This window comes from Mus pahari, chromosome 4 (assembly GCF_900095145.1).
Source record: "Mus pahari chromosome 4, PAHARI_EIJ_v1.1, whole genome shotgun sequence".
NCBI lineage: Eukaryota > Metazoa > Chordata > Mammalia > Rodentia > Muridae > Mus > Mus pahari.
The window spans coordinates 85,278,723-85,305,793 of NC_034593.1; the positions used below are offsets into that span (position 1 = coordinate 85,278,723).

The 27,071-nt window shown below is 43.6% G+C and overlaps 1 protein-coding gene across 3 annotated transcripts in view; it reads right to left on the reverse strand.

The window, feature by feature from the left end:
* Window positions 1–569: 569 nt before the first annotated feature.
* Pip5k1a (phosphatidylinositol-4-phosphate 5-kinase type 1 alpha) overlaps window positions 570–27,071 on the reverse strand; it is a 42,824-nt gene continuing 16,322 nt past the window's right edge. The window contains exons 3-16 of one of the 3 annotated variants that reach the window (XM_029537498.1): window positions 23,162–23,199; window positions 18,880–18,960; window positions 14,491–14,621; window positions 12,881–12,998; window positions 12,643–12,795; window positions 11,559–11,858; window positions 9,027–9,232; window positions 8,289–8,372; window positions 6,884–6,932; window positions 6,499–6,583; window positions 5,404–5,550; window positions 4,723–4,852; window positions 2,626–2,671; window positions 570–2,229 (exon numbers count right to left, since the gene is read on the reverse strand). In XM_029537498.1, coding sequence (XP_029393358.1) covers window positions 2,227–2,229; window positions 2,626–2,671; window positions 4,723–4,852; window positions 5,404–5,550; window positions 6,499–6,583; window positions 6,884–6,932; window positions 8,289–8,372; window positions 9,027–9,232; window positions 11,559–11,858; window positions 12,643–12,795; window positions 12,881–12,998; window positions 14,491–14,621; window positions 18,880–18,960; window positions 23,162–23,199 — 1,571 coding nt within the window. In that variant the 3' untranslated portion in view covers window positions 570–2,226. The remainder of the gene's footprint in view (window positions 2,230–2,625; window positions 2,672–4,722; window positions 4,853–5,403; window positions 5,551–6,498; window positions 6,584–6,883; window positions 6,933–8,288; window positions 8,373–9,026; window positions 9,233–11,558; window positions 11,859–12,642; window positions 12,796–12,880; window positions 12,999–14,490; window positions 14,622–18,879; window positions 18,961–23,161; window positions 23,200–27,071) is intronic. The other 2 variants (XM_029537500.1, XM_029537499.1) reach the window with 2 other exon arrangements.

Consider the following 27,071-nt stretch of genomic DNA (forward strand, 5'->3'; position numbering starts at 1 on the left):
CAAAAACAAAACAACCCCCCCCCACTCTATTGTGTAATAAGAACTGTGAAACACTGATTTAAAAAAAAAAAAAAGGACTGGAGAGATGGCTCAGAGGTTAAGACCACTGACTGCTCTTCCAAAGGTCCTGAGTTCAAATCCCAGCAACCACATGGTGGCTCACAACCATCTGTAATGAGATCTGATGCTCTCTTCTAGAGTGTCTGAAGACACCTACTGTGTACTTACATATAATAAATAAATCTTGAAAAGAAAAGAAAAAAGAAAAGAAAAGAGAGCCTTCTTGACTTCTGCCAAGAAGGGATTCCAGGGCCAGCTGCCCTCAGGCCTCTCCACACCCTTCCCCTTCTGAGTCAACTCTGAGCTGTGGATGCTCAGATCCTTCTCAGAAGACTGAGTCACAATCTACAAGCTGCTTGGATGCTGGAGGGCTGGACAGCTGGAGCGGAAGCCACTGCTCTCCGCTCGAGTAACACAAACTGAGTCTGGGAGGGAGGGCGCTGGAGCAGAGGGAGCATGGAAAAGCTCTAACATGCTCTAACCCTCCTGGAGGAGGCTCAGCAGTCAGGCACAAGTTCAAGGATCCCACAACTACCTCCAGGACAAGAAACAAGTCCGAAGAAAGGGCAACCAGGTAAGGGTGATCCCGTACGTTATGTGCATGTATGAAAATGCAATGAAATTATGACTACCACACTAATAAAAGCATTTAAAAATAGGGCTAAATGATTGCTAGAACTGTAATACATTAAAACCAGATATTTATTACTTTTATATTGCATTTGTCATTTTTCAACAATACAAAGTAGAGGCAAATAGTAACACTCCATAAAAATGTTGACCCCTTGTCCTTTCCCAGCCCTCCCTCAGATACTCCCTCCCACCCCTTACAGAACCCTGTCCTGAATAAAACACTTAAATACATCATAAATAGTAAATTATGAAAAAAAAATAGCAAGAAATTGTTTCTTTCCTTCTTGTAAAAAAGAACATGGCAGCAAAGACAGGCAGCCAGAAGCTGGCTGGGGATGTCTAATATAGACAGTTACGTGGGGTTGGCTAACCTGCTATCAAGGTGGGATGGGACAGGGAAGGAACTAATGTGGGATTTCAATAGCCAGCCTGAAACACCATGCACTGCCCCACCAGCCAGGACCAGATGGGCCACAACTGAGAGGAGGAGAGGGCTCTGTGGCCCCATTTCCAGCTTCTCTGCAGAGTAGGGCAGGCCAGGTGACATGGCGACAACCGTACAGAGGGAAGTCTGTGGCTCCCTAGGAGTTTAAGAAAATATTCTCTAGCCTCATAGATACAGACTGCCTGTTAAACAGACACAAACATCTCCCTCCACCGTAGCTCCACAAAGAGCAGAATACTGTTGGAAAATATAGGAAGAACAAAGAAATCTCCTTTGGAGAATGGTCTAAAATCATTTGATAATTCTTTATATCTAGAAAAAGCTATGAGGATACATTCCAAATTGCAGAATAGTAATAACTGTATGACCTGGCAGTGAGCAGGGTCCTGCTAAGTCCACTCTCCTAACATTGCTGCCCCACTGTCTTAAAAAAGGGCCAGGCCCTGTCTACTCCCTCAGCCCTAAGTGAGGGATCAGAGAGCAGCTGCTGGTGGGGCAGCCCCAGCCTTCCTGCTTCACAAACACTAGGGCTCTTCTACAACACTTAGAGAACTTTTATCTGAGACTGGCTCAAATTGACATTGTGTGCTCTTTGTGTTTTTTTCCTTTTTTAAGGAAAAAAAGGTTGGGAGTAAGGATCATCCTTATTCTCCCCCAAACACCTTTATAAAAATCCTTGGGAGTCTCCAAAGACCAGCGGGAAGATCGAAGGTAGGAACAATGTCCAGCCAGTCTGTCCTGAGGAAATGAAGAGTCCAGCTCCAGGGGAAAGGTAAGAGGAGGAAACCACCAGTCCAGCAACCCCACGTCCAGCACAAAGAATGGGGGTTTGAAAAATATTCAGCTATAGAAGCCATGGCAGGCAGTGGAAAATTCATGCCACCCACTTCTGGAGTGGTGGGGACGATGCTGTCCTCAACTGTCAAAGGCACTACTGCCCAGAGGAAGGGGAGACAGTGACAGAGACCTGCTAGCTCCACATTCTCTCCTCTGTTGATGACCAAGAAGACGACTCAGCATTCCTGGGGCAAGGGCTGACATCTTGGGATCAAAGCGACAGCGGAGTCTTGTTGCAGGTCTTCTGAGGCTCACTGCTCACCAGACAGAAAGAATATAAAGTTAACAGTGAAGAGGGAACAAGCAGGAGCAGAACTGAAGACTGTTTCACCCTACCTAGCAAATTTGACTTTTTTCCCCTTCTCTTTTTAGCTTCAGCTTTGAAGTATAAAGTTTTAAAACCATAAACCTTGTATTTTTTGGAGACAGGATCTCACTATGTATTCTGGGCAGGCTTGGAAAGACCAGGCTAGCCTCAAATTCTGGCCCCCAAGTACTGGAATTAGTGGAGTGTGCCACTATGCCTGACCATACAACTCTTTAGAAGCAAGGTTCAGGAGTCTACCGATATTTCTCAATGAACATTGTGCTCCATTCTGTCAGGGACCCACTTCATACCCTTCAAGCCCTCCTGGATTCAAGATACTTACGTGGGTGAGCTCTGACTCTGCAACATCAAGCTTTTCCAAGGTTGAACTAATAGAAGGAAATAAAATGCAGAGATTTAGAGACAAAGGGGGGCTTCAGGTGTAGTCTGAAGCAGAACTCACACAGCACCCACAGTCCTGGCTTCCATCCCCAGCATGTCTTTCAAGGTCAGTTATATTACCTCCTCACATTTCACTTAGATCTAGAAAACAAAACGGTGCTGAAGAGCGGCTCAGTGGGTAAAAGGTGCTTGCCACACAAGCCTGGCACCCTGAGTATGATCTCTGAAACTCACACCAAGTATGAAGAAGAATCCAATAGCACAGAAAGGAAAACCCAAGAAACTATGAAATTTAAGACAGACACAGTGGTGCATGCCTGTACTCCCATCTATGTGGAGGCTAAGAAGGAGGATTCTAGCTCAACATCTGTGTGTCTAGAAAGTGCCTTCAAGGCTACTCTATGCGGTCTTAGGAGACACCACTTCAAAATGCAAAGTCGAAGGCCCAGGTGGGACACACGCCTTTGACCACAGCACAGGCGGCGGCGGCGGCGGGGTGAGGCAGGTGAGTCTTCGCACTCTAGCCACATCCGACAGGCGGGCCAAGGGCCAGAGGTGTAACACGGTGGAAGAGTGCTTAGTGCCTAACAGAAACAGGCTCTAAACTCAATCTCCAGAACCACAAAACAGCAATGCCAGACAGCAGTGGTGCTCACCTTTAATCCCCAGCACTGGTAGGCGGAGGCAGGCAGGTCTCTGAGTTTGAGGCTAACCTGACCACAGAGTTACAACTGAGGCTACACAGGGACAGGACACCCTTTATCAAAAAATCAAAATCAAAACCAAACCAAACCCCAAACAAAAAAAGCTCACAATAACAGAAGAAGCTACTAGATTTAAAAGTGTTTTTAGGGCTAGAGAGATGGCTCAGTGATTAAGAGCACTGACTGTTCTTCTGAAGGTCCTGAGTTCAAATCCCAGCAAACANATGGTGGCTCATAACCATCCGTAATGAGATCTGATGTCCTCTTCTGGAGAGTCTGAAGACAGCTACAGTGTACTTACATATAATAAATAAATAAATCTTTAAAAAAAAAGGGGGGGGGAAGGTTCATTTGGCTTGTGTGTTCCTGCACACATGCCACAGCATGAAACTGGGGTCAGAGGACAAACCACAGAATAAGTTCTCTCTACACCATATGGGTTTTGAAAATCAAATTCAGATCATCAGAATTAATGGCAAATACCTTTAAAAGCTAAGCCATCTCAATGGACTGAAGCTAATAGATTTAGAAGCACCATTGTTTAATTAAGTAGTTTTTTTGTAGCTTTTTTTACAGACAGAATCTCAAGTAATTGGGGTAGTTCTTTCTGTAGCCGAGGGTAACTTTAAATCTCAGATTCTTCTGCTTCCTTTTCTCACGTACTACAACTACACGCATGTGCCACGGAGCCTGGCTACACCTTCCAGGCTCAGCTACATGGCTGTTGGCATGACTCCTCCTCCAAGGCTATGCCATGCAACTGAGCTGGAAGGTGATCCTTGCTACTCTTCCCTAGGTCCTTCCAAGCTTTTGTTTGTCTTGAGGCAGGGTTTCCTTGGTGGTCTGTAACTCCATCTAGTGAGGCGGCCTCACGGCGGTCTTCCTGCCTCTGCCTCCTACATGCTGGGTCAGGAGTGCTACCGTGTTTGGCTCAAGCTTTCTTCTTTTATGTGGTGCTGGCAATGAGCAGAGGATCTCAAGTGCAAGTTCAGTGTTCTCCGGCTACACTTAATGAACCAGAACGGAGGTAAAGGCTCAGTCAATACAGATGCCCTGAAGCTGGGCATGGTGGCGCACGCCTTTAGTCCCAGCACTTGGGAGGCAGTGGCAGGCAGATTTCTGAATTCGAGGCCAGCCTGGTCTACAAAGTGAGTTCCAGGACAGCCAGGGCTACACAGAGAAACCCTGTCTTGAAAAAAACAAACAAAAAAAAAAAACCAAAAAAAAAAAACCCCACAACCCGCCCCCTGCCCCCCCTCAAACAAAACAAAACAAAACGAAGATTCCTGATGACCTGAAAACAGTAACAGGAAGTAACAGGACAAGAAACCAACCTCAAATTTAGTATTTGCAAAGGTTGTCCAACTACAGGTGAGAAACTGGGGCCAGGAACAGGTGAGCCCTCACTTATCTCCTCCAAAGGTGGAGTCTGAGGTAAGACATCAGGACGCCCAAGGTGTACATCTATAGAAAAAGGAAAAGAAAATGGATCAACGAATAAAGAATGAATCAATAAATCAAAGACTTCATGGTCAGAAAAAAACAGGGGAAGATGTATAGTGACTCAGGGACATGGTGACTCATTTGGTAAACCCAGGACCTGGGAGGCTGAGGAAAGAGGGCCATGAGGCTGCAGTCAGCTTGGCTACGTACATGGTGAATTCCAGAAGAGCATAGGCTACACAGTGAGACCCTGTCTCAGAACAAAGAACAGCTGGGCAGTGGTGGCGCACACTATTAATTCCAGCATTTAGGAGGCAGAGGCAGGCTGATCTCTCTTGAGTTCCAGGACAGCCTGGTCTACAGAGTGAGTTCTAGGACAGCTAGGGCTACACAGAGAAACCCTGTCTGGAAGAAATAATAACCAAACCAAACTAAACCAACCAAACAAAACAATCCAACAAGATGAATTAGTTTTACTGAATAGAAACGGGGCAAAGAGGTCCTAGGGTGAGAACACAGGGCTCAGAAGCAGGAGAGTGTCCAGTGTGAGGGGACCCCAGCCCTGAGCTGACCTGGCTCCACTTCCGCCTTTGTAGTCACTTGTGCTTTGTGTTCCCCAGAGGCCGTCAGCTGGGAGGAAGTGCAGGAGTTGCCGCTGGGGCCTGATCGCCGAGAGAAAGACGGGCCAGACCGAAACTTTTTGGTAGGAGAAGGCTTCACTTCAAAAGGGAGAGAGAGAGCCTACTTAGCACCTGCTTCAGAAACCGTCACCAAGACAGACACCAACAGTACCCAAAGTTGTTCTGGAGCAAAGGCAGAAAAAGGTTAGTGTAGAAAGACGGCTTACAAAGCACTACCCAGAGAAGAGGGTCAAGTCACCTCACTTTGCGAAGATGAAAGTGACACACACTGATACACACACACACACACACATACACACAGTGCTCTCTGCTCGGCTCTCACTGATGGAATGTTCTGTTCTTCATCAGCATCACCCCGTCAACCCTATGGTGATGATCTCTACCCCTTCCTAGAATGCAGCACTGAAATGTCCACTGCTGCTTCACTTTGAAAACAGCTTTCTGCACCTTGTAGCCTGTCTACAATGTCTAAGTCTTCTTCACGTCACTACGGAACAACTCCTGCCTATGGTGAGAGCACAGGAGGGGCGCCTGGAATTTGCCAGTGTCACTAACAGGAAGTCAGAAAATGGAACACTGTGGTACTTCTGGATTGAGACAGTTGCAGGTAAAAACTCCTTCAACAGTCGTCAGCGAGGCTTCAATCACTTGGACTAATTTGAAAACTCCTGACACCTGGACGTGGAAGAAAACTACAGCTAACATCCTTGCTGGTCCTTCCTACATAGAAGTCTGCTTCTAGGCACATAGTCTATAGCCACAGCTATACAATTTTTTCCAGTCCCACCAATTCCCCAGAAATAGCCCTCACCTCGACGATACATGTAGGGAGAGCCAGGGGGGAGCAGCAACGCGGAAACGACTGGGACAGACAGTGACTGACACAAGGACGAGAAGCAGCGCTCACAGGATGTAGGCAGAGCAGGAGAGGCCTCTGGCCTTGGCAGCTCCCTGACAGAGGTGTCTTGCCCCCCATCTCTTGGGGGAAGGGAGCCACTGGGGGATCGTCTGGTAGAAGCCACTTACAGGGAATCTTCTTGAACACTGTGTTGCACATGAAACGCTGGAACCGCTCCGCATAGAAGCCTGGACGATGTACTGACACCGTATCCTGTTGAAGAGAGACATAGCTACAGGGTTAACAGAGACCTAGCAAAGACTTGGCTACAGGGTTAAATAGAGGCCCGCAGGAAAGAGGCCAGGTCTTGTTGAAAAGGAGACACAACTACAGAGAAACAGAGGCCCAGCAGAAGGCTGTGTCGTCGAAGAGCATGTTCTCTTAGAGTGAAACCCTACCAGAGGGGTAAAACCCATAAATGGGGGGGAAAAAAAAAAGGAAGAAACTGCTGAGGGGACAAATGGCAAAAAATGGAGAAGTGGGAAGAAGGCCTTCAGCTGACATTACACTCACCCCATCATGGACCAGTGCTTTCCAAGAGTGCTCCAACTTCTTCACAAACCTGCCAAGAAAAATGTGTATCACACTGTTTTTTTAAATGAAAGACTATAATAAGTATTTATTTTAGAGGCCTTAAAGAGACCACAATAACAGAAAACCTTCAACAGATAAACACATCCATTGTGTATACTGGCTTTCCAGAGAACTGGCAAGGTAGTCCTTAGTCCATAGAGACCAATGCTGCTTCTAGCTAAGTTGATGATCCTGCCGGGGGAAGGGCAGCTTCCAGTTCCCTAACGAGTCAGGAAAAACTAGCAAATGTCTGAGGCCCTGGGTTCAACTGCTAGAGAGGCCTAGAAAGCGCAGGGACACACGCCTGTCACCAAGCACACCACTAGCCCCAGCTCTGCCGGAGCTACAATGGGAGACCTTGTCTGAAAAACAAAAACAAAACCCAGGACAAACCATAAACCAAGAGAGAAAAGGCAGCTGGAGGAACAGACGGATAAAGCCAGGACAGTAGAGCCACACTTGCGTAAGAGGGCTGGTGAGGTGGCTCAGTGGGTAAAGGTGCTTGCCACCAAGTCTGATGACCTAAACCAATCCCCACAGCTGTCTTCTCACCTCCACATGCTGGCTGTAGTATAAATACTCACAAACACATACAATAAGCAAATAAACGTTAAAAAAGTGTTAGTTAGATAATAATCAGTAAATCAAATATTAAAGATTCAGTCTGCCTCAGTGCTGAAAATGTGTCAGGATCAAAATGGAGCCTAACATTTGCAGCTCCTCCTCACCAGCACATCACGGCCTCTTCCTTCCACAGGCGGCTTGTTTTTACGTAACATAGAGATCTGATTTTTCCTCTGTGGAAACGAGAATGTGCCTCTAGCTATCTCCTTGTGTGGGGCATGACTCAGCCTAAAGGTTCCTCCCAAAAGTCCAGGCAGAGGGAGGGAGTGCTCTACCCTGTGCTCCTGAGGACAGGCCAAGCATTCCAGAGGACACGTCATGCTCAAGAGGAATAAACCCACCTAAAATCCATGGCTCACCAGACCGTGACTCAGGGTTCTTGCATCATGAGGAACTTTATAGAGAAGTGCGTGGGGACTGGAGAGGTGGCTCAGCAGTTAAGAGCACTTGCTGCTCTTGAAGAGAGAGGATCTAGGTACAGTTCCCAGCACTCACAGGTAGCTCACAACCACCTTTTACTCCAGTCCTAGGGCATTCAACACCTTTCTCTACACTCTACAAGCACAGACATTAGAGTGGTACACATATATAGGCGAAACGCAAAACATATTTCCAAAATGAAAAAAAATAAAATAAAAATAAATAAATCGATAAAAGGAAAAGCCATGAGTGACCAGCTCCATGTTCCCTCTGTCCTCATCTGTGACCCACATGCCCTCACCTGTAGGACTGAAGAATATCAATGATGCCAATATAAAGCAGGAGCCTTTCCCCTTTGTTATTCCGGGCAGGGATGCCACCCATGCTGGAGAAACAAAGAAAAGGAGTTAGAAAAATGTGTTTACTACCAGGGGAGGCTCCTAACGTCAGTCAAATCTGGACATGGAGCTAAGAACCAAACAGCCGCCTCATCCCCCAGACTATACCCCTCTGAGCATGCATAGAACCTCCTGTACTTCTCCCACAGAGCTCCATCAAGACTAAAATCACCACTACTCAGCAATTTTGGAGCAGTCCCCAGATAAAAACAAACATGCTGTTACTTTTGTATTTTAATTTGTTCCCATTAAGACACTTTCCTTGGCAGTCATGTTATAAGACATCTAAAAAAACGAAACCATCTGAAACTTGCAGTACTCTCTGGACAAAGCCAAGACAGTAAGAAAGAGGCCTTGGCAGAGAAGCCCGCAATACGCCACAGTACAACTGAAGTAGATTTATAGTGCGCGGCTAAGCTACTAGGTCTTAACACCACTTTCAATCTTTCCATCCCGGCAAACTCCCCAGGACGCTGCAGACTGGGACACGCTCCTTTCCTCTGTTAAAGTCAATGCTCCATGAGCATTAGCGCTGTTGGTCTCACTGTCAGATCAAAGCTACTCTCTCCCAGAATCTAGGTTCCTTCAAGAAAAAGTGCTGTGAGCATGTGTGACCAGCTGCTGCTTCCAAGCCCACTCACTGGTCCTCGGTCTCCACGGTGCCGCCCCGTCGAGCCTCGCCCTGGATGGATTCCATAGCTGTGGAATAGAGCGCCTTCTGTGGGGCTGGTCTGCGCGTGTCAGCTGAGTACTGTGCGTCATTGCTAGTGGGCTCCCTCTGTGCATGGTCTATGTTGTGGATGGACATCAGCAGGCTATAGTCCATTATCTTGAAGCTCTGCAGCACCTAATGGGGAGAAAGGACACCATCAACATTTGGGAGCTGTCAGACTTCTTCAGGTTTTCACTGACTTCATCTCTCTTTTTACTCTAGCAGATCTTTATTTATAGTCCTTTCCTTACCTTTCTCCCATTTGAGTAATAGATAATAATAATATTGTCTCACCAAGTTCCCCATGGTATCCTTAAACTTGTGGTTCTTTTGCCTAAGCCTCCCAGTAATTGGAATTACAGGCCCAAGCCACCAGAGTAGGTAATGTGACTTATTTTTTAGAGTTCATTTTGTCACTTATGAAAAGAACACTAAGGGGCTGGAGAGATGGCTCAGTGGGTAGGGGTAGTGACTGCTCTTCCAGAGGTCCTGAGTTCAATTCCCAGCAACCACATGGTGCCTCACAACCATCTATAATGGGATCTGATGCCCTCTTATGGTGTGTCTGAAGACAGCTATAGTGTGCTCATATACATNTCTGATGCCCTCTTATGGTGTGTCTGAAGACAGCTATAGTGTGCTCATATACATTAAATAAATAAATAAATCTTAAAAAAAAAAAAAAAAAAAAAGAATAGAAAAGAAAAGAACACTGTCTCTTTCAAGGTACATGGACTATATACCCAAACTGTGGCAAACATCTGTAACAACAGGTTGGGGTTTGTAACTCAAGATGGTGAAGTGGTTGCCTGGATGGTTGGAAATCCAAGCTCCGTTCCCAGCACTATATATACTGAGCATGGTGACATAAGCCCACAACCTCAACACTTGGGAGATGAAGGAAAGAGCAAGAATCAAGGTCATTCTTAGCTACATAGAAGAGGGATAGCTTCGGCTACCCGAGTCCCAATCTCAAAAAAGGGGGGAGGGGAGTAGACCGTGACAGATCTGGATCAGAAAAGATGTGTGGGATAACTTTATATGATCAGTTTCAACACTTACTGAATACAAATGTAAAAATAACTGCAATACAATACAGTAAAACAGAACAAATGTTTATATAAAAGACCACAGAGAAGGCTAAAAACAATCACTAAAATAGGCTCACAACTAGAAATAAAAAGTAAGACCAGGTAAATAAAGTGAGAAAAGACCATTGCAAAAGGCTAGAGAAAGAAATACACATCAGGCTCAAGAAAGGACATCCTGATAGTGCTATGAAATGCACAGGGCAGATGTGGCCAATGAAAGAGGCTGGAAAGGGCATGGCAGTGATAATGGCAGGGCGTATCACACCAAGGACCTGAGAGCACCTGACACTCAGCCTGTTTTGCTCCTTAGAACAGGGTGAAGAAGAGTCCACTCACTTCAGCTCCCATGGCACACGACAGTGCAGTTCAGCCAAGCGTGTCATAACAGGCATGCAGAAGAAAGGCTGAGGGACAGCTGGCCACAACTGACTGAGTATAACTTAAAACAACCTTTGGTTCATTTAGTTAAGAGGTTGTCTAGCCTTTGAAACATAGACAGACAAACAGGAGACTGACAGACAAACAGAGGGCATCACTGAGGAAGCAGCAGACAAGGGTAACAGGGCAGCACAGAGAGGCAGACAGGGTGGAGGGTCCAGGTAATTCCTGAGAAGAGGGGTCGGGTTGCACAACTTGGTGTTTAAGAGGGATGTGCACACTTTTAATCCTAGTATGGGAAAGCAGAATTCGGCAGATCTCTGAATCTCTGTTCTACAGTCTATCTGGTTTAGAAAGCTGGGCATAATGGCTTTTACTTGTAATCTCTAAACAGAGCATCTTCTGCAGGTCAGGGGCACTGAAATGCCTGCTGGGAAGAACAGGAAATGGAACTTAATGCTAATGGTCTAGACCAGCAATTCTCAACTTGTGAATCTTGACCATTTAGGGAGTCAAACAATCCTTTCACAGGGGTGACCTAAGACTGCTGAACAACACAGATATTTACATTATGATTCATAACAGTAGCAAAATTAACAGTTATGAAGTAGCAATAAAAATAATTTTATGGTTGAGGGTCACCAAAGCATGAGAATGTGAGGTTTAGTGAGACACTGTCTCAGAAAATAAAGTGGAGTGCCATCAAGGAAGACACCCAATACTGATCTGGCCTCTACATGTCCACACACAGGCAAGCACACGCTTGTACACAGGTGATAGCACTTGTGCTCAGCTGTGCTATACACAGCAAAGTGCAATTTCGTACCCCCCCACATACACAATCCCCCCAAACAAACAAACAACTTCAGCCCAGGACACAGGAAGCTAAAGGTCTGAGTTCCAGCTCCCATAGACACAATGCCAGAGAATTATAAGGCTTTCTGATGAAAGTGATTTCTGTGTCTGAAATAGAGGAAAATATAGCAACTCACCAAACAGTCTCGCTGTAGAGTCTTACACAGAGCACTGTACATGTCAGCATCCAAAAATAGGCCGTCGGGGATATCTTGTAGGAAGTCCAGGTCTTTAAAGGTGGGGAGAGTTTTCTCTCGTTCTTTCTGAGAAGCCCGCCGCTTGTAAGTTGAACCCTTCAGGTCATATTTCATATGCATTTTGACTGACCGAGGCAAGAGATTGTTCATCACCACAATTCGTATGTTCTTGCCGCCTGCTTGCACACAGTACAATCCATAAAATTTGGGCAGCAAAGTACGAGGGTTTTGGTTAAGATTCTAAGGCATAAAAGGAAGAAGTAGTAGGCAGGTTAACTGATTTTCAGTGAAATTCAAGGCAAAAGTTGCTACCCACTCTTCCCATCTTTATAAGGGATTTGGGTAAAATGTGTTGACCTATATATTTGTTCAAAATCTTTCAAGGTGTCTAAGAGAATTTACAAAGAAAACAGCATTAAGCCAGATATAATCTTGATACCATGGAGGCAAAGGCAAGAGAGCCAGGAATTAAAAAATGGCATTGAGGGCTGGAGAGATAATGGCTTAGAAGTTAAGACAACATGCTGGTCTTCCAGAGGTCCTGAGTTCAATTCCTAGCAACCACATGGCAGTTCACAACCACCTATAATGAATCTATATAATGAGATCTAATGCCTTCTTCTGACATGCAGACAAAACACTGTATACATAATAAATATATCTTTAAGAAAAGGCTTTGAGCTATGCAGGAAGACCCAGCTTAGCATTCACAAAGCTTACGGTTCAATGCCAGCACCACTTCAACCCAGTGTGCTGGCACACAATTGTAAACCCAGGACTTGGGAGGCAGAAACTCAATGATCAGTAGTCCAAGGCCAACACTGCAGACACTGTGTCAAAATCCAAAACCACCAACAAAAATCCTGCCTTGACTTTAACCTCTAAGTAAGAGCAAACTCCCAATGAGCACCAGAGCCAGGTGGCGGCACAGGGCTACATAAAGAGATCTGTCTTGGGGGGAAGAGGGGGACACCATCACTGGCTCTGCTGAGGACTGCCCCCTCTGCCAGTATTCTTCACTCACCATGTAGTATCCTGGAAGTAACTTCTGCAGAAATTCTGCTTCTTTATGCTGGACGGTCTTAATGATGAATTCATCATCACTGGACACATAGAAGAGGGAACCACTAGCTCCAGAATTGGAGAGTTCAATCAATGGCTCGCTGCAAAGGGAGTACTGAAAATGAGAGAAGACATTAAGAGTCAGACATGCCAGGGCCTGCATGATCTTAGAATCAGAGGCTCTGCAATTAGAAACTTACCAAGTAATCGTCAGGCCGGATGCCAAACAGCTCCCTGAAGTAACGGAAGGCAACAGGCGCATAGGTCTTGAACCGAAAGTCATTGTAATGGTGAGCTGGTGTCAAGTTGCTGCCTTCACTACGTGGTTAAACATAAAGAAACCTTAATATACCGGTCCCCATGAAATCCACCCTGGACAGATGCCAAAAGATGCCCACCACGCCTGAGTGATGTGTGGGGATGAAAGAGCCAAAGGTGTGGGTCGAAGGCATAACATAAGCAAGTAAGACACAAGACTCACACTACCTTCTAGCCAATGTAGTAGGTCAAGCAAAAGTTTATTTTTAAAAGCCGGGCCTGGTGGCGCAGGCCTTTAATCCCAGCACTCGGGAGGCAGAGACAGGCGGATTTCTGAGTTCGAGGCCAGCCTGGTCTACCAAGTGAGTTCCAGGACAGCCAGAGCTATACAGAGAAACCCTGTCTCGAAAAACCAAAAAAAAAAAAGTTTATTTTTGTATGAGTTAAGGTCTCACTATGTAGAACAGGCTGGCCTTAAATTCCCAGACATCAGCCTGCTTCTGCCTCACAAATGCTGGGAGATTAAAGGTATCACCAAACTCACCTAATTTTTATTCCGTGTGTGGGCGTTTTGCACACATGCATATCTATGCACCATATACATACCTGGTACCTTTTTCTTTTTTTCTTTTTGAGACAGGTTTTCTGTTTAACACCTCTGGCTGTCCTAGACTCGATTAGTACACCAGGCTGTCCTCAAACCTGCCCCTGCCTCCTGTGTGCTGTGATTAAAGGTGTGTATCGCCACACCTGGGATGCTTGGTGCTTTTGGAAGCCAGAAGAAAGTGTCTGATCCTTGGAATTGGACTTACAAGTGGTTGTGAGCTGTGTGGGTGCCAGGAAATGAACTCATGTCTTTTGAAATTGCTCTAAACCACTTAGCTATCTATCCAGCACTGAAAACATTCTTCTTTTTTCAAAAATATTTATTTATTTATATATATGAGTCCACACCATTGCTCTCTACAGACACACCAGAAGAGGGCATCAGACCTCATTACAGATGGTTGTGAGCATCCATCTGGTTACTGAGAATTGAACTCAGGATCTCTGGAAGAGCAGTCAGTGCTCTCAACTGCTAAGCCATCTCTCCAGCCCATTTTTTTCTTTTCTTTTTGAAAACATTCTTTTAATTACATTTTTTTCAGTGCGTATGCACACTCACGAGTGTGTGTGTGTGTGTGTGTGTGTGTGTGTGTGTGTGTGTGTAAGCCCAGGCATAGAAGCCTTGGTACATGTGCTGAAGTTAGAAGAAAACTTGCAGGCCTTAACCATCCATCACGTGGGTCCTGGGGCTCATACGCAGGTTATTAGGTTTTACCTTGGCTGCTGGAGCCAGCTCACTGGCTTAAATGAGCTGTTTGTTTGTTTGTTTGTAATGTAAGACACTCCACTGGCCAGAAGCATTCGGCAACGTCTGCTGTGGAAACTCTCTAATCCCATTCTCTAAATTTACAACAAGGATAAGGGATGACGAGAACCCTGAAAACTGTCCTGAAGCTGAGCAAAGTCACTGTGTCTAGGACATTCTCAGAGACATTGACCTCTGTACCTGGGAAAAAAGATGCTCTCCACCACGTAGAAGTCTTGCATGAGGACATCACGCTCTGGTTTGGTGCTCAGGCTGCCCACAGTGTGAGTGATGCCTAACTGGATGGCACCTTTCAAGGCTGATGAAGTTGTCTAAGAAACAGGAAAGAAATTACAAAAATGTTCTGGTATCAAGTCTAACCAAAGTCTGGGCATGGTAGCACATGCCTATAATCCCAGAGTGCAGAAGCAGGAAGACTGCCTTACACTGAAGGCCAGACAGAGACTATTAACTCTCCAACCCTTAACCCAAACAAACAAAATGTGGCACACACTTGGAATCTCACCAAGTAAGTGGTTAAACAAGAAATTTACAAATTTAGGTTACCTTGGGTTACACCTGATCTTAGAAAACTAAACCAAGCAACCAAACTCACAAAATTCAGGAGGAAAACTGCAGAAGAAACGCTTGAAAGCAAATGCCCTTCGTTCTAATAGGTTGAATAGAATGTAGACTACCCTAGTCCTCTATATTGCAATTAAACCTAGGAACGATGTAGAAAACAGGGACCATTCAGAGCAGCACAGAGGACCATATGTGCATGCCTGTTAGGGAAGAGCTTTGTATTACTACCTGCTGGGGTAACTGGGTCCTTTCAAACATTTAAGCATCTGATAAAGAATATAACTAAAAGAGCCAGGCGTGGTGGCGCATGCCTTTAATCCCAGCACTCGGGAGGCAGAGGCAGGCGGATTTCTGAGTTCGAGGCCAGCCTGGTCTACAGAGTGAGTTCCAGGACAGCCAGGGCTATACAGAGAAACCCTGTCTCGAAAAACCAAAAAAAAAAAAAAAAAAAAAAAAAAAAAAAAAAAAAAAAAAGAATATAACTAAAATTCAGAGTCTGATTTGACTGTATAGTTATAGAAGCTTTGGTCCTTTAAAAGAAGGGCAACTGTTTCTTCTAAGAACATGAAAGTAGTTTTAAAAAACAACAACAACAACAACAACCTCATTATTGAAAAAGAAAACATGGTCAGGAATGGTGGTGCATACATACACACACACACACACACACACACACACACACACACACACACACACAGAGCAACTCGGTACCGCATAGAGATGCATTCCAGTTTGGTCCTTTGCAACACCCCATCTTGTGTTGGTAGAGAAAAAGATACTGGAAGGACTGGTTTCAAGTCACTCCACAAAATAATATCTAAAAATTTGCTTGGCAATACCAGGCAACTTGAAACTAAAATTTTAAATTAAGAAGAACCAAAAAACTTAAAATAAAAAAATAAAAAAAATAAAAAAAAAAAGGAAAGAAAAAAAGAGGGGGCAATAGGGGGACAAAGGACGGCTCAGCTGTTTAAAATGGCTGCTCTTCCAGAGGGTTTAGCCACCAGACGGTGGGCTCACACATGTCTGTGACTCCAGTTTGAGGGAGTACGGCACCTTCTCTGGTTTCTTCGAGCACTAGGCTCATATGTGGTGCAAAGACATTGAAGACAAAACACCTATAATAATAAAAATAATACTAAATTGCAAAAAACAAAAAACAAAAAAAACCAAAAACAAAAACAAAACCAAACCTGTCAGTGAGCAGTGGTGGCACATACCTTTAGTCCAGCAGTCAGGAGGCAGACGCAGACAAATCTCTGAGTTAGAGGCCAGCCTCTAACAGCTCTGGTCTACAGACCAAGTTCTAGGGCATCCAGGGTTATACAAAGAAACCCTGTCCCATAAAAACCAAAATGCAAAAAAGCAAAAAGAAGAAGGAGAAGAAGGAAGAATGACGGAGGGGGGGAAGGATGAGGAAGAGAAGGAAGAAGCGGGGAGGAGGAAGGAAGGAAGGAAGAGAAGAGAAGAGAAGAGAAGAGAAGAGAAGAGAAGAGAAGAGAAGAGAAGAGAAGAGAAGAGAAGAGAAGAGGAAGAACAAGAGGAAGAGGAAGAGGAAGAAGAGGAAGGAAAGAAGAAAGAAAGAAGGAAGAAGGACGGATGGAAGGAAGGAGGAAGAGGAAGAAAAAGGAGAGAAAAATTACTATAATTCTGGGAGGGAAACTATAGTAGTCCCAAGGGATGACTCAAGGATTAAGAGCACTGGCTCTTCTTCCAGAGGACCTTAGTTCAGTTCCTAGCAGCTACAACATGCTTACTCACAGCAGACAGTATAACTCAAGCTCAAAGGGATCCAATGTTACATAGCAAGTTCAAGGCTAGACTGCACTACCTTATGAGACCCTGTCTTAAAAAAAAAAAAAAAAAAAAAAAAAAAAAAAGGAGGAGGAGGAGGAGGAAGAAGAGGAAGAGGAAGAAGAAGAACAACAACAACAGAGAAGCGGTGGTCCATGCTGTCAATCTTAGAACTCAGGATATGGAGGCAAGAGGAACAGGAAGTCAACTCTACAAAACAGTGAGTCTGAGATCTGTCGGAGGCATTTTTTTCTTCCTCTCAAAAGGAAGAAAAAAAGCTAGTTTTTTTGTGGCAAAGAAAAAAGTGGCCTTTTAGGACACAGCAATATATTTATATCAAATTATGGCATCTAACTTCTTCCACTCAAGGAAAGTGTCAATCGTGGCTGGGCATGTTAGTGCATACTTTTTTTTTTTTAAAGATTTATTTACTTTATGTATATGAGTACACTGTAGCTGTAGTGATGGTTGTGAGCCATCATGTGGTTGCTGGGAATTTGAATTTAGGCCCTCTGCTCACTTTGGTTGCCCCGCTCACTCTGGCTTAAAGATGTATTTATTATTCTAAGTACACTGTAGCTGTCTTCAGACACACCAGAAGAGGGCGTCAGATCTCATTACGGATGGTTGTGAGCCGCCATGTGGTTGCTGGGATGATTTGAACTCAGGACCTTTGGAAGAGCACTCAGTGCTCTTAACTGCTGAGCCATCTCTCCAGCCCATGCATACCTTTCTGTTTTATTTTTCTAAGATTTATTATATATATGTGTGTATATATATATATGTGTGTGTGTGTGTGTGTGTGTATAAAATTTTGCCTGCACGTATGCCTACATGCCAAAAGAGGATATCAGATCACAGTATAGATGGTGTTACCATGTGGCTGCTAGGAATTGAACTCAGGATCTCTGGAAAAATAGCCAGTGTTCTTAACCTCTGAGCCATCTCTCCAGCCCCTAGTAGTGCATAACTTTAAGTCCAGCATTTGGGAGGCAAAGACAGATGGATCTCTGTTAGAGCTGCCTTGGCCTACATAGTGAGTGTGAGGACAGTGAGGGCTATGGAGAGTGACCCAGTCTTTAAAAAAATAAAAAGTATCCACCAAGCCAGGCATGGTGGCGCATGCCTTTAATCCCGGTACTTGGGAGGCAGAGGCAGGCGGATTTCTGAGTTCGAGGCCAGCCTGGTCTACAAAGTGAGTTCCAGGACATCCAGGCCTATACAGAGAAACCCTGTCTCGAGAAAAAAAAAAAAAAAAAAAGTATCCACCAACACTAGATTTATCATTATAAGTCTCGTTTAAATGCGCATATATCAAGAAAATAATTCATTCTTTGTGAATTAAATTTTAAAACACAAGTTACATTATGTTTATTGCCTATTATCAACAGAAGGGTGGGTATGGCAGTGTAGCTTTTAATTCCAGTATGCAGGAGGCAGAGGCAGGCAGATCTACGTAGTGAAAATTTTGTAATTTTGGTCTCTTTAAAAACACAGAAATATTCTAAGGCTGTACTTTCATCTTAATCCCAGGTGTAGGGATGTGGAGCTGCTTTGGACTCTCTGCAGCAACTGAACGTGATTTGCCTTGTGCTCTAGCAAAGGCAGGGTTTTGCCAGCTGTAGATCATTTTTGCAACTGTCTGACACTTGGAATTCTGGGAACTTTTCAGAGAGTATATAAATGCTAGGGCCCCACGAGGTGGGGCTGATGGCTGGTTTACAGTTTGCTAGTAGCCAGAATCAAAGACAGAACAAAAGGAAAAAACTCAAAAAGAGATCTCTCTCTCTCTTTCTTCTACCCGTCTTTCTCTGTCTAGCGATAGGGGATGAAATGGGGGTGGGGCGGGGGAATAAAGGGTGAAAAAGAAGAACCCACAAAGTAATAAGACCCATTACAGATCTCTGTGGGTCTGAGACGGCATGGACTACATTGTGAGTTCTAGGACTGCCAAGGCATAGAGACACCATGGCTCAAAGAAACAAAACAAGAAAAAACACTGTTTATGGAGAACAATATCAAAGAGATTAGCCAGGAATGGTGACTCATCCCTATAATTTCAGCACTTGGAAGGCTGAGGAGAGTTCTAGGCCAGACTGTGATAAAATGAGAAACTATCTCAAAATAAGCAAACAAAAAACACAACACAGTAGCTGTTGCCCTTTATGTGTTCCCAAAGTAAGGCGATCCACCCAGGCTGCCTAGACTCACCTTCTTGTACGTAGTCTCTCCAGAGGGATCAACACTTCGATGGCCTATTTTTTTAACAGGCATGACAGAGGCACAAGGTCCCTAAAAGAAAAAAATTAAGATTAATATATGGCCAGGAGTGGTACACATCTATAACCCCAGCACTTGAGAGGATGAGTTAAAAGGATTGTTGAGCTGGGCGGTGGTGGCACACGCCTTTAATCCCAACACTTGGGAGGCAGAAGCAGGCAAATTTCCGAGTTTGAAGCCAGCCTGGTCTACAGAGTGAGTTCCAGGACAGCCAGAGCTATACAGAGAAACCCTGTCTCGAAACAAACAAACAAACAAACAAACAAAAGGATTGTTGATACAAGGCTAACTAACTTAGGCGGCAAAGTAAGCCAGACGTTACCCCCTGGTACATAGTTGAGACAGTCTCAAAAGCTCAAAAAGATAGTATTCTTATTCACATTATATGATAAACTGCTATTGTGATAGTACATAAAAATAACTGAGAAGGCTAGAAAGATGGCTCAGTAGTTAAGAATACTTATTGCTCTTGCAAAGGACCTAAGCTTACAAGCAGCATCCGTAACTCCTATTCCTGGGCATCTGAAGTCCTCTTTGGGTACCAGGCATGCATGCACACAGTACATACAACACATGCAGACAAAACATTTATACAAGTAAAATAAACAACCCCCACCACCCCAAAACAAACCAGGCAGTGGAGAGACGGCTCAATGATTAAGAATATTAGCTGCTTTGGGGGGGGGGGGATGACCTAAGCTTAAGTCCCTGCACCTACTTAGCAGTTCACAAGCATCTGTAACTCCAGTCCAAGGGAACTCCATGGGAACCAAGTACACATGTGGTACACATGGATACAGTACAGGCAAAACATCCATACACATGAAGTAAAAATTTAAAAAGTTCTAAGACAGCTGGACTACAAAGAGAAGCCTTGCCTCAAAATCAAAAAAGAAAAGAAAAAGAAAAAGAAAGAAAAAAAAGAAAAAGCAGGAACAGACATTCAGGGAAAAAAGGTAAACATCATCTATAAAAGAAAAAAAAGCATCAAGTTGCATACATCTATGATCCCAGCACTCGGGAATCTAACAAGATGATAATTCTTATGTATTTGACATATCTATCTTTTATGGGTTTTTGTTTTGTTTTGTTTTTAAAGACAAAGTGTCACTAGGTATCCTTGAACTAGAATTTAGGGGATTCCTCTGCCTCTGTCTCCTGTAGAACATGTGCAGCACACCTTTAACCCCAGCACTCAGGAGACAGAAGCGGGGGAAGAAGCTCTGTGAGTCCTAGGCCAGTCAGGTCTACATAGTGAGACCCTGTCGTCTCTAATAATAATAATAATAATAATAATAATAATAATAATAATAATAATAATAATAATAAAAAAACTATTACCCCTCTAACACTCAACTCAAGCAGAATTCTATTCAAAATGAATTTACCCCTAGAACTGATCTAGCTATCAGCAATATGGGAAATTCTATAAATGAAGCATTAAAAGGCTGAGGAAATGGGCTGGAGAGATGGCTCAGTGGGTAAGAGCTCTTCCAGACGTCCTGAGTTCAATTCCCAGCAACGACATGGTGATTCACACCATCTTTAATAGGATCCAATTCCCTCTTCTGGTGTGTCTGAAGACAGCTACAGTGCACTCATACACATAAAATAAATAAATCTTTTAAAAAAACGAAAACAAAACCAAAAGGCTGAGGCAATAAAATGGCTTCTCTGAGTCAGAAATGTGAGTACTTTAAAGAGACTTTTTTATTTTGATTTTATGTGCACTGGTATGTTGCCTGTGAGGGTGCTGGGGCCCCTGGAACTGGATGGACAGCTTGAGCTGACTTGTGGGTGTTGTGTACGGCAATGCTCTTAACCACTGAGCCCCCAAAAAGACTTTTTTTTTTTTTTTTTTTTTTTGGTTTTCCGAGACAGGGTTTCTCTGTGTAGCCCTGGCTGTCCTGGAACTCTGTAGACCAGGCTAGCCTTGAACTCAGAAATCTGCCTGCCTCTGCCTCACGAGTGCTGGGATTAAAGGTGTGCGCTACCATGCCCGGCCCAAAAAGACTTTTTAAAAACCATGTCTCATTACATTATTTGTTGGAGAGAAGGGTCAGAGGACAATTTTCAGGAGTTGGCTGTCTTCTTCCATGATGTGTGTCCCAGGGACTGAACTCAGGACTTCAGGCTTGGCAGAAAACTCCTTTACTCTCTTGCCAGGTGTAGACCACACACCTTACTCCCAGCACATGGGAAAGAGGGGCAACTGAATCTAAGAGTTCCAGGTCATTCAAAGACACAGAGAGTCCATGTCTCAAAAAACCAAAATACTGGCCAAGTGGTGATGGCACAAGCCCTTCTTTAATCCAGCACTCAGGAGGCAGAGGTAAGTATATCTCCATGAGTTCGAGGCCAGCCTGGTCAGCAGAGCGAGTTCTAGGACAGCCAGGGCTACACAGAGAAACCATATCTTAAAAAACAACAGCAACAACAACAAAAAAAACCAAAGAAACAAAAAACCCAAAATGTCTTTACAGGAGGAGCCATCTCACCAGACTTGAAGAGATTCTCGGGTACATGATATGACTTTGTATTCCACCCACATAACAGCACCAGAAATATGAAAGGAATAAGCATCCCACTGTAGTTCCAGCACTTAGGAGGCAGAGGTAAGATCCCCAAATCAAGCTGGTTAACTAGTCCAATTACTGAGTTTCACACTCAGCAACAGACTCTGCCTCAACGTATAAGGCAGAGGATCATCTACACTGTGTGTGCATGTATGTGGAGACTCCTGACATTAACCTCCCATCTCTCTACACATGCAGTGCTCCTACACATGCACACACACCGCATAACATATACACTAAAAACAGAAAACAAACAAACAAACAAAAAAACAGGTGTAGCAGCACAGACCTTTAGTCCCAACACTCAGAGGCAGAGAGCCAGAGAGGCAGAGGCAGAGAGGCAGAGAGGTAGAGGCAGGTGGATCACTAAGAGTTCCAGGCCAGCCTGGAATTCGAGGCCAGCCAGATCTGTTGCACAGAAAACCATGTGTCAAAACAACAACAAAACAAAAAACCTCCCAAGTTCCCTAGAACAAATAAAGATTTGAAGACAGTGTGGCCGCACATATGACCCTTGTACTCCAGAAGCTGATAGGAGGATGAGTCTGAGGACAAGTGGGCGATACAGTAATGCCCCGTCTCAAAAGAGCTGTATAACTTCTAGCAGACCAGAAAGATACAAAATCAGCAATATCTAGGCTAAGGTTGCAGCTCAATGGTAGAGCACTCACCCAACACCACCAGGCCCTGAACTTGATCACACCAACACCCACCCAATACACAAGAGCATTCAAGGAAACATGGCTGATTCTCACGTGAGGCAGATCACCATGGCAAACAAAAGGTGACGTGTGAAAGGAGCACAGCACCACAACTACAAAATGAACACAGGATGGTGAGGTCTGCCACTGCAAAGGCCCCGGTGTGATCTCAGACGGCCAGCATAGGGTAGAGCCACACACACTCATCCTTTCTTCTTTCTTTTAAAGATTTATTTAATTATTTTATGCATATGAGTACACTGTAGCTGTCTTTAGACACACCAGAGGGCATCAGGTCACATTGCAGATGGCTACGAGCCACCATATGGTTGCTGGGAATTGAACTCAGGACCTTCAGAAGAGCAGTCAGTGCTCTTAACTGCTGAGCCATCTCGCCAGCCGCACCCCCCACACCCCCATCCCCCCAACCCCAGTGATCTTAACAGATCCACAAAGTGAAGTTTCAAGCTTTTCTGTATAGTGTGACTTTTGCACTAAGGCCCCGAGTCTAGCCCACAGTTACTGTATATTCTGTATATTTTTAACTACTGTTGTGTTTAATATAAGAGTATTATTCTTTTGAAGCAGTTGTACATATTTTTCTTTGAAAATGTCAAATAACACCCCCCTCTCTCTCTCTCTCTCTCTCTCTCACACACACACACACACACACACACACACACAAAAAATCTACTTTTTAAGACATAAAGAGATAGCCATGTCTAACCCATAGCCTGCATATGGCCCAAGTTAACTTTGAATATGGCCCAGCACAAAACCATTACCTTACTTAAAATAGAATGAGATATTTTGGCATTTTCTTTCTCTTTGTAACTCAATTGCATGGTTGTCAAGTATGATCTCTGTAGATGACAGCACTGGGCTGTGATGTCAGAATTTCACTTTTAGCAAGAAGTGAATCAATATGAAACTCACCTCAGATACTGGGGCTCTCTTGATTCCAGATGCTGCTGCTTCAAAAAAAGAAAGAAAAAAGAAAAATCTTAGGCATATATAAACACAGTCACAAAATCTCTACTGAGCTCATAGTGCAAGGACCAAAGTTTGCATCAACTTTAACATGGTCATGAACTAATGGCACTAATACCAAATCCTTTTCTACAGCACTTGAACCCAGGGCCTTGCACTTGCTAGGAAAGCACTCTAACACTGAGATAACCCTCCAACGGCACTTTTTAAATGTTCTGTCTTCCTCCCGTTCCATACGTACAAGGGCCTTCTGCATATTCCATTCTTGGTTTTTTTGTTTTGTTTTGGTTTTGGTTTTCCGAGACAAGGTTTCTCTGTGTAGCCCTGGCTGTCCTGGAACTCACTTTGTAGATCAGGCTGGCCTCAAACTCAGAAATTTGCCTGCCCCTGCCACCCGAGTACTGGGATTAAAGGCATGCGCCACCACGCCTGGCTTTCAGTCTTACTCTGATCATCTAACTCATTTGGTCATTTCTCTTTTTGTAATTTATTATTACATGTTTGGTATATCTGTCATGTGAATCATAGCATGTATGTGGCAGTCAGAGGGCAACTTTGTGGAGTGAATTCTCTTCTTCCACCTTATGTGGATTCTACAGATCATGCTCAGGGCAATAAGTACTTTATTCACTGAGCCATCTCACCAGACCAATGTTAACAACTTTTTTGTTGTTTTTTTGTTGTTTGTTTTCAAGTCACTCTGTAGACCAGACTGGCCTAGAACTCAGAGATCTACCTGCTTCTGCCTCCTGAGTGCTGTAATTAAAGTCATGTGCCACCATGACTAGCAACTGTTAATATATTTAACTATCACAAAAAAAAAAAATCTCAGTGACACCATGGCAGAAAGAGAAAGAGCCCAAGAGACAAACAGATATCCAACAAGCTCAGTATGGCAGCATATACCTAAACTTCAGAGGCTGGGCAGGAAGATTATCAAAGCACTGCTAGCTCAGGGTCAGAGTACACTACACAGTAAATATAGGCTCAAACAAAACAATAGTAAGATTCACCCCCACAGGTAAAAACAGAGCATCGGGCTGGGGGAGAATACTTGCTAGAATACATAAGATCTACATCTGTTTCCCAGGACTTGGTGGGCAGACCTGGGGGACTGGCAGTACTCACTTGTAATCCCAGTGCTTGGAAAATGGAGTAAGGTCATGTTAGGTTGCAGAGTGAATTCAAGGAAAGCCTGAGCCATGCAACGCTGTCTCACACAAATAAAAGACTATTGTTGGTCAGAATTTTTTCCTAGCATTTGTTGAAAATATCTTCAGTAGCTATGCAGTGGTGGCACACACCTTTTATCCCAGCAATTGGGAGTCAGGGGCAGGTGGAGGCAAAGGCAAGCAAGTTCCTGTTCAAGCCTAGCCTTGCCTACAAAGTAAGTTCCGTAACAGCCAGGACTACACAGAGAAACCCTTCCTTGAAAAATAAACAAAGCAAACAAACATCTTTAGTATATATTATCTTATATTTCATGTTCAGAATCCATACATTTCTTTATGGGTAGAGAAGTCAAATACAAGTCAAGTGAGTTCTGACACTAGAATTAACTCTTAAAGGGAAATTTTTCTTCTCAGGATTTCTGAACCTTCCCTCCCCATCTAAGATAAACTCTGACATCTCTTTAATTAAATATTCTCACTATCATGGCCCATACTTGGAATAAGTACATGCTACCCCAGATGAGGATACATCATCACCTGATGGCATACGTATGGTATATAGGCTGACAGCTTGCCTATAAATGCTATAAAGTAAGTCTTCACTGACTTAAAACAAAACAAAACAAACAAAAACAAAAAACAAAAAAACTAAGCACTGGGCAGTGAAGCCAGGGCCTTGTGCATATTAACCAGATATTCTGACATAGAGCTACAATTCGCAGGCCTAGATAAATGTTGAATTACTTCCACTTTCTTCTCCTTCACTCAGGCATCAACACACTACCTCTTTAGCATTAACTCTAACAATTTTAGAAAAACTATTTTCCCCCATGAACAACACACTTACAGCTGTATAATACTATTTTTAAGTTTATGATTTTAAGATAGGGTTGCAAGCCGGGCGGTGGTGGCACACGCCTTTAATCCCAGCACTCGGGAGGCAGAGGCAGGCGGATTTCTGAGTTCGAGGCCAGCCTGGTCTACAAAGTGAGTTCCAGGACAGCCAGAGCTATACAGCCTGTCTCCCAAGTGCTGGGACTAAAGGCATGCACCACCACAGTCTGGGTTAATAATATTTTATTCAAAAACAAAAAAATCATTCAGAAAAACCTCTGAGATCTGAGTACTAAAATGCCCAGGATCCCAGTACCTGAGAAGCTGAGGCAGGAGAATAAGATCAAAGGTCACATTTAGCTACACAGTGAGAACCTTTTGTAACAAAATAGAACATTAGAGCCCAGCAGTAAGCTCTCTCACTTACACAATGAATTTTAATAAATTAAAATTTTAAACAAAAAAGTATAGCTTTTCACTGCTATGTTTATATGAGACCAAGAGAAGAATTTCAACAAATTTCTTTTAGACATATTGTACTTGTCTGTAAGATTTAGTTATTAATTCTTGGCAAAAATGTATGTTATCAGAGCTAGAGAGATGGGTTAGTAGTTAAGCCCTGACTGTTCTTCCAGACCTGATTCAATTCTCAGCATCCATATGGTGGCTCATAACTATCTGTAGCTACAGCTCCAAGGGATTCTATACCATACTCTTCTGGCCTCCACAGGCACCAAGCACACGGGTTGTACACAGAAATGCATGCAAGAAAACACCATACACATAAAATAAAAAATAAGTAGATCATTCTTTTAAATTGCATGTTAACTTCTAGTTTCTGAATGAATAACAATTCACACACTATGATTGTAAGAGCTCAGAATTTTGATGCTTTTAAAGGAAATCAGAAAGATTAAGTTCCGTTCTGTGCTATTTTCTCCCCCATCAAGGACTTCTGGCTCAGAGAGAATACATTCAGCAAGAAATATCTAGTTTACAGGCAAGTTAGTTCACACAGCGACTTTAAGATTAGCAAGGAAAGAGCAGAAAATGCAGCTGCTCCTCTTAGGTGTTCAAGGCACTAGGTTTGATCCTCAGTAGCAGAAAAAATAGACTAGCGGGGGCAGTAACAACACAGTAAGAATATGTGCTCAAGAAGGGGGGGGGAGAACAGAGAGAAAAGAACATGGGTTTTATAATTTGCCATCTAGATCTGCTAGGTCTCAATACTGAATTCAACATCTGTTTGATTCATCTGCTCTAGGCCATTACTTCCTCTATAAAATATAGGAATAGAGTCTGGAAATAATGCAAACTATTTTTCATAGAATGTATTCAAATCTATAAGGTCTTGGGTAAATCTCCTGCAACACCACCTCCCCCCCCCCAAAAAAAAAAGAAATCACAGAAATTGCATCACATATCTCCACAAAGTTGTTTTAAGAATTAAGACACACAGGACTTGTAGTAACTCTTCTAGAACTCTTCTAGTGTAGAACACTATCAATTATCATTGTGAATTATTGAAACTACTTGTTTGGGCTTTTTATTATTGTTGTTGGTTTTTTCTAAGTCAAGATCTTGCTGTGTAGTTCAGCTCCGCCTATACTCACTTATGCTCAGGCTGGTTCTGAACTTAAGGCAATTTTTCTGCCTTCCCCTTCTGAGCACTGGAATTAAAGGTATGAGATACCATGCTCAGGTATAATAATACACTTTATACCCCTATTCACAGAATGGGAAAAAGTCAAGAGAAATAAGAAGTACAACATAAATGAAAAGGAAAAAAAAAGAGAGTGTGTGTTAAATTTTAAAAAAAAATCAGAAGAAAATAAAAAGCTGGTACTAGT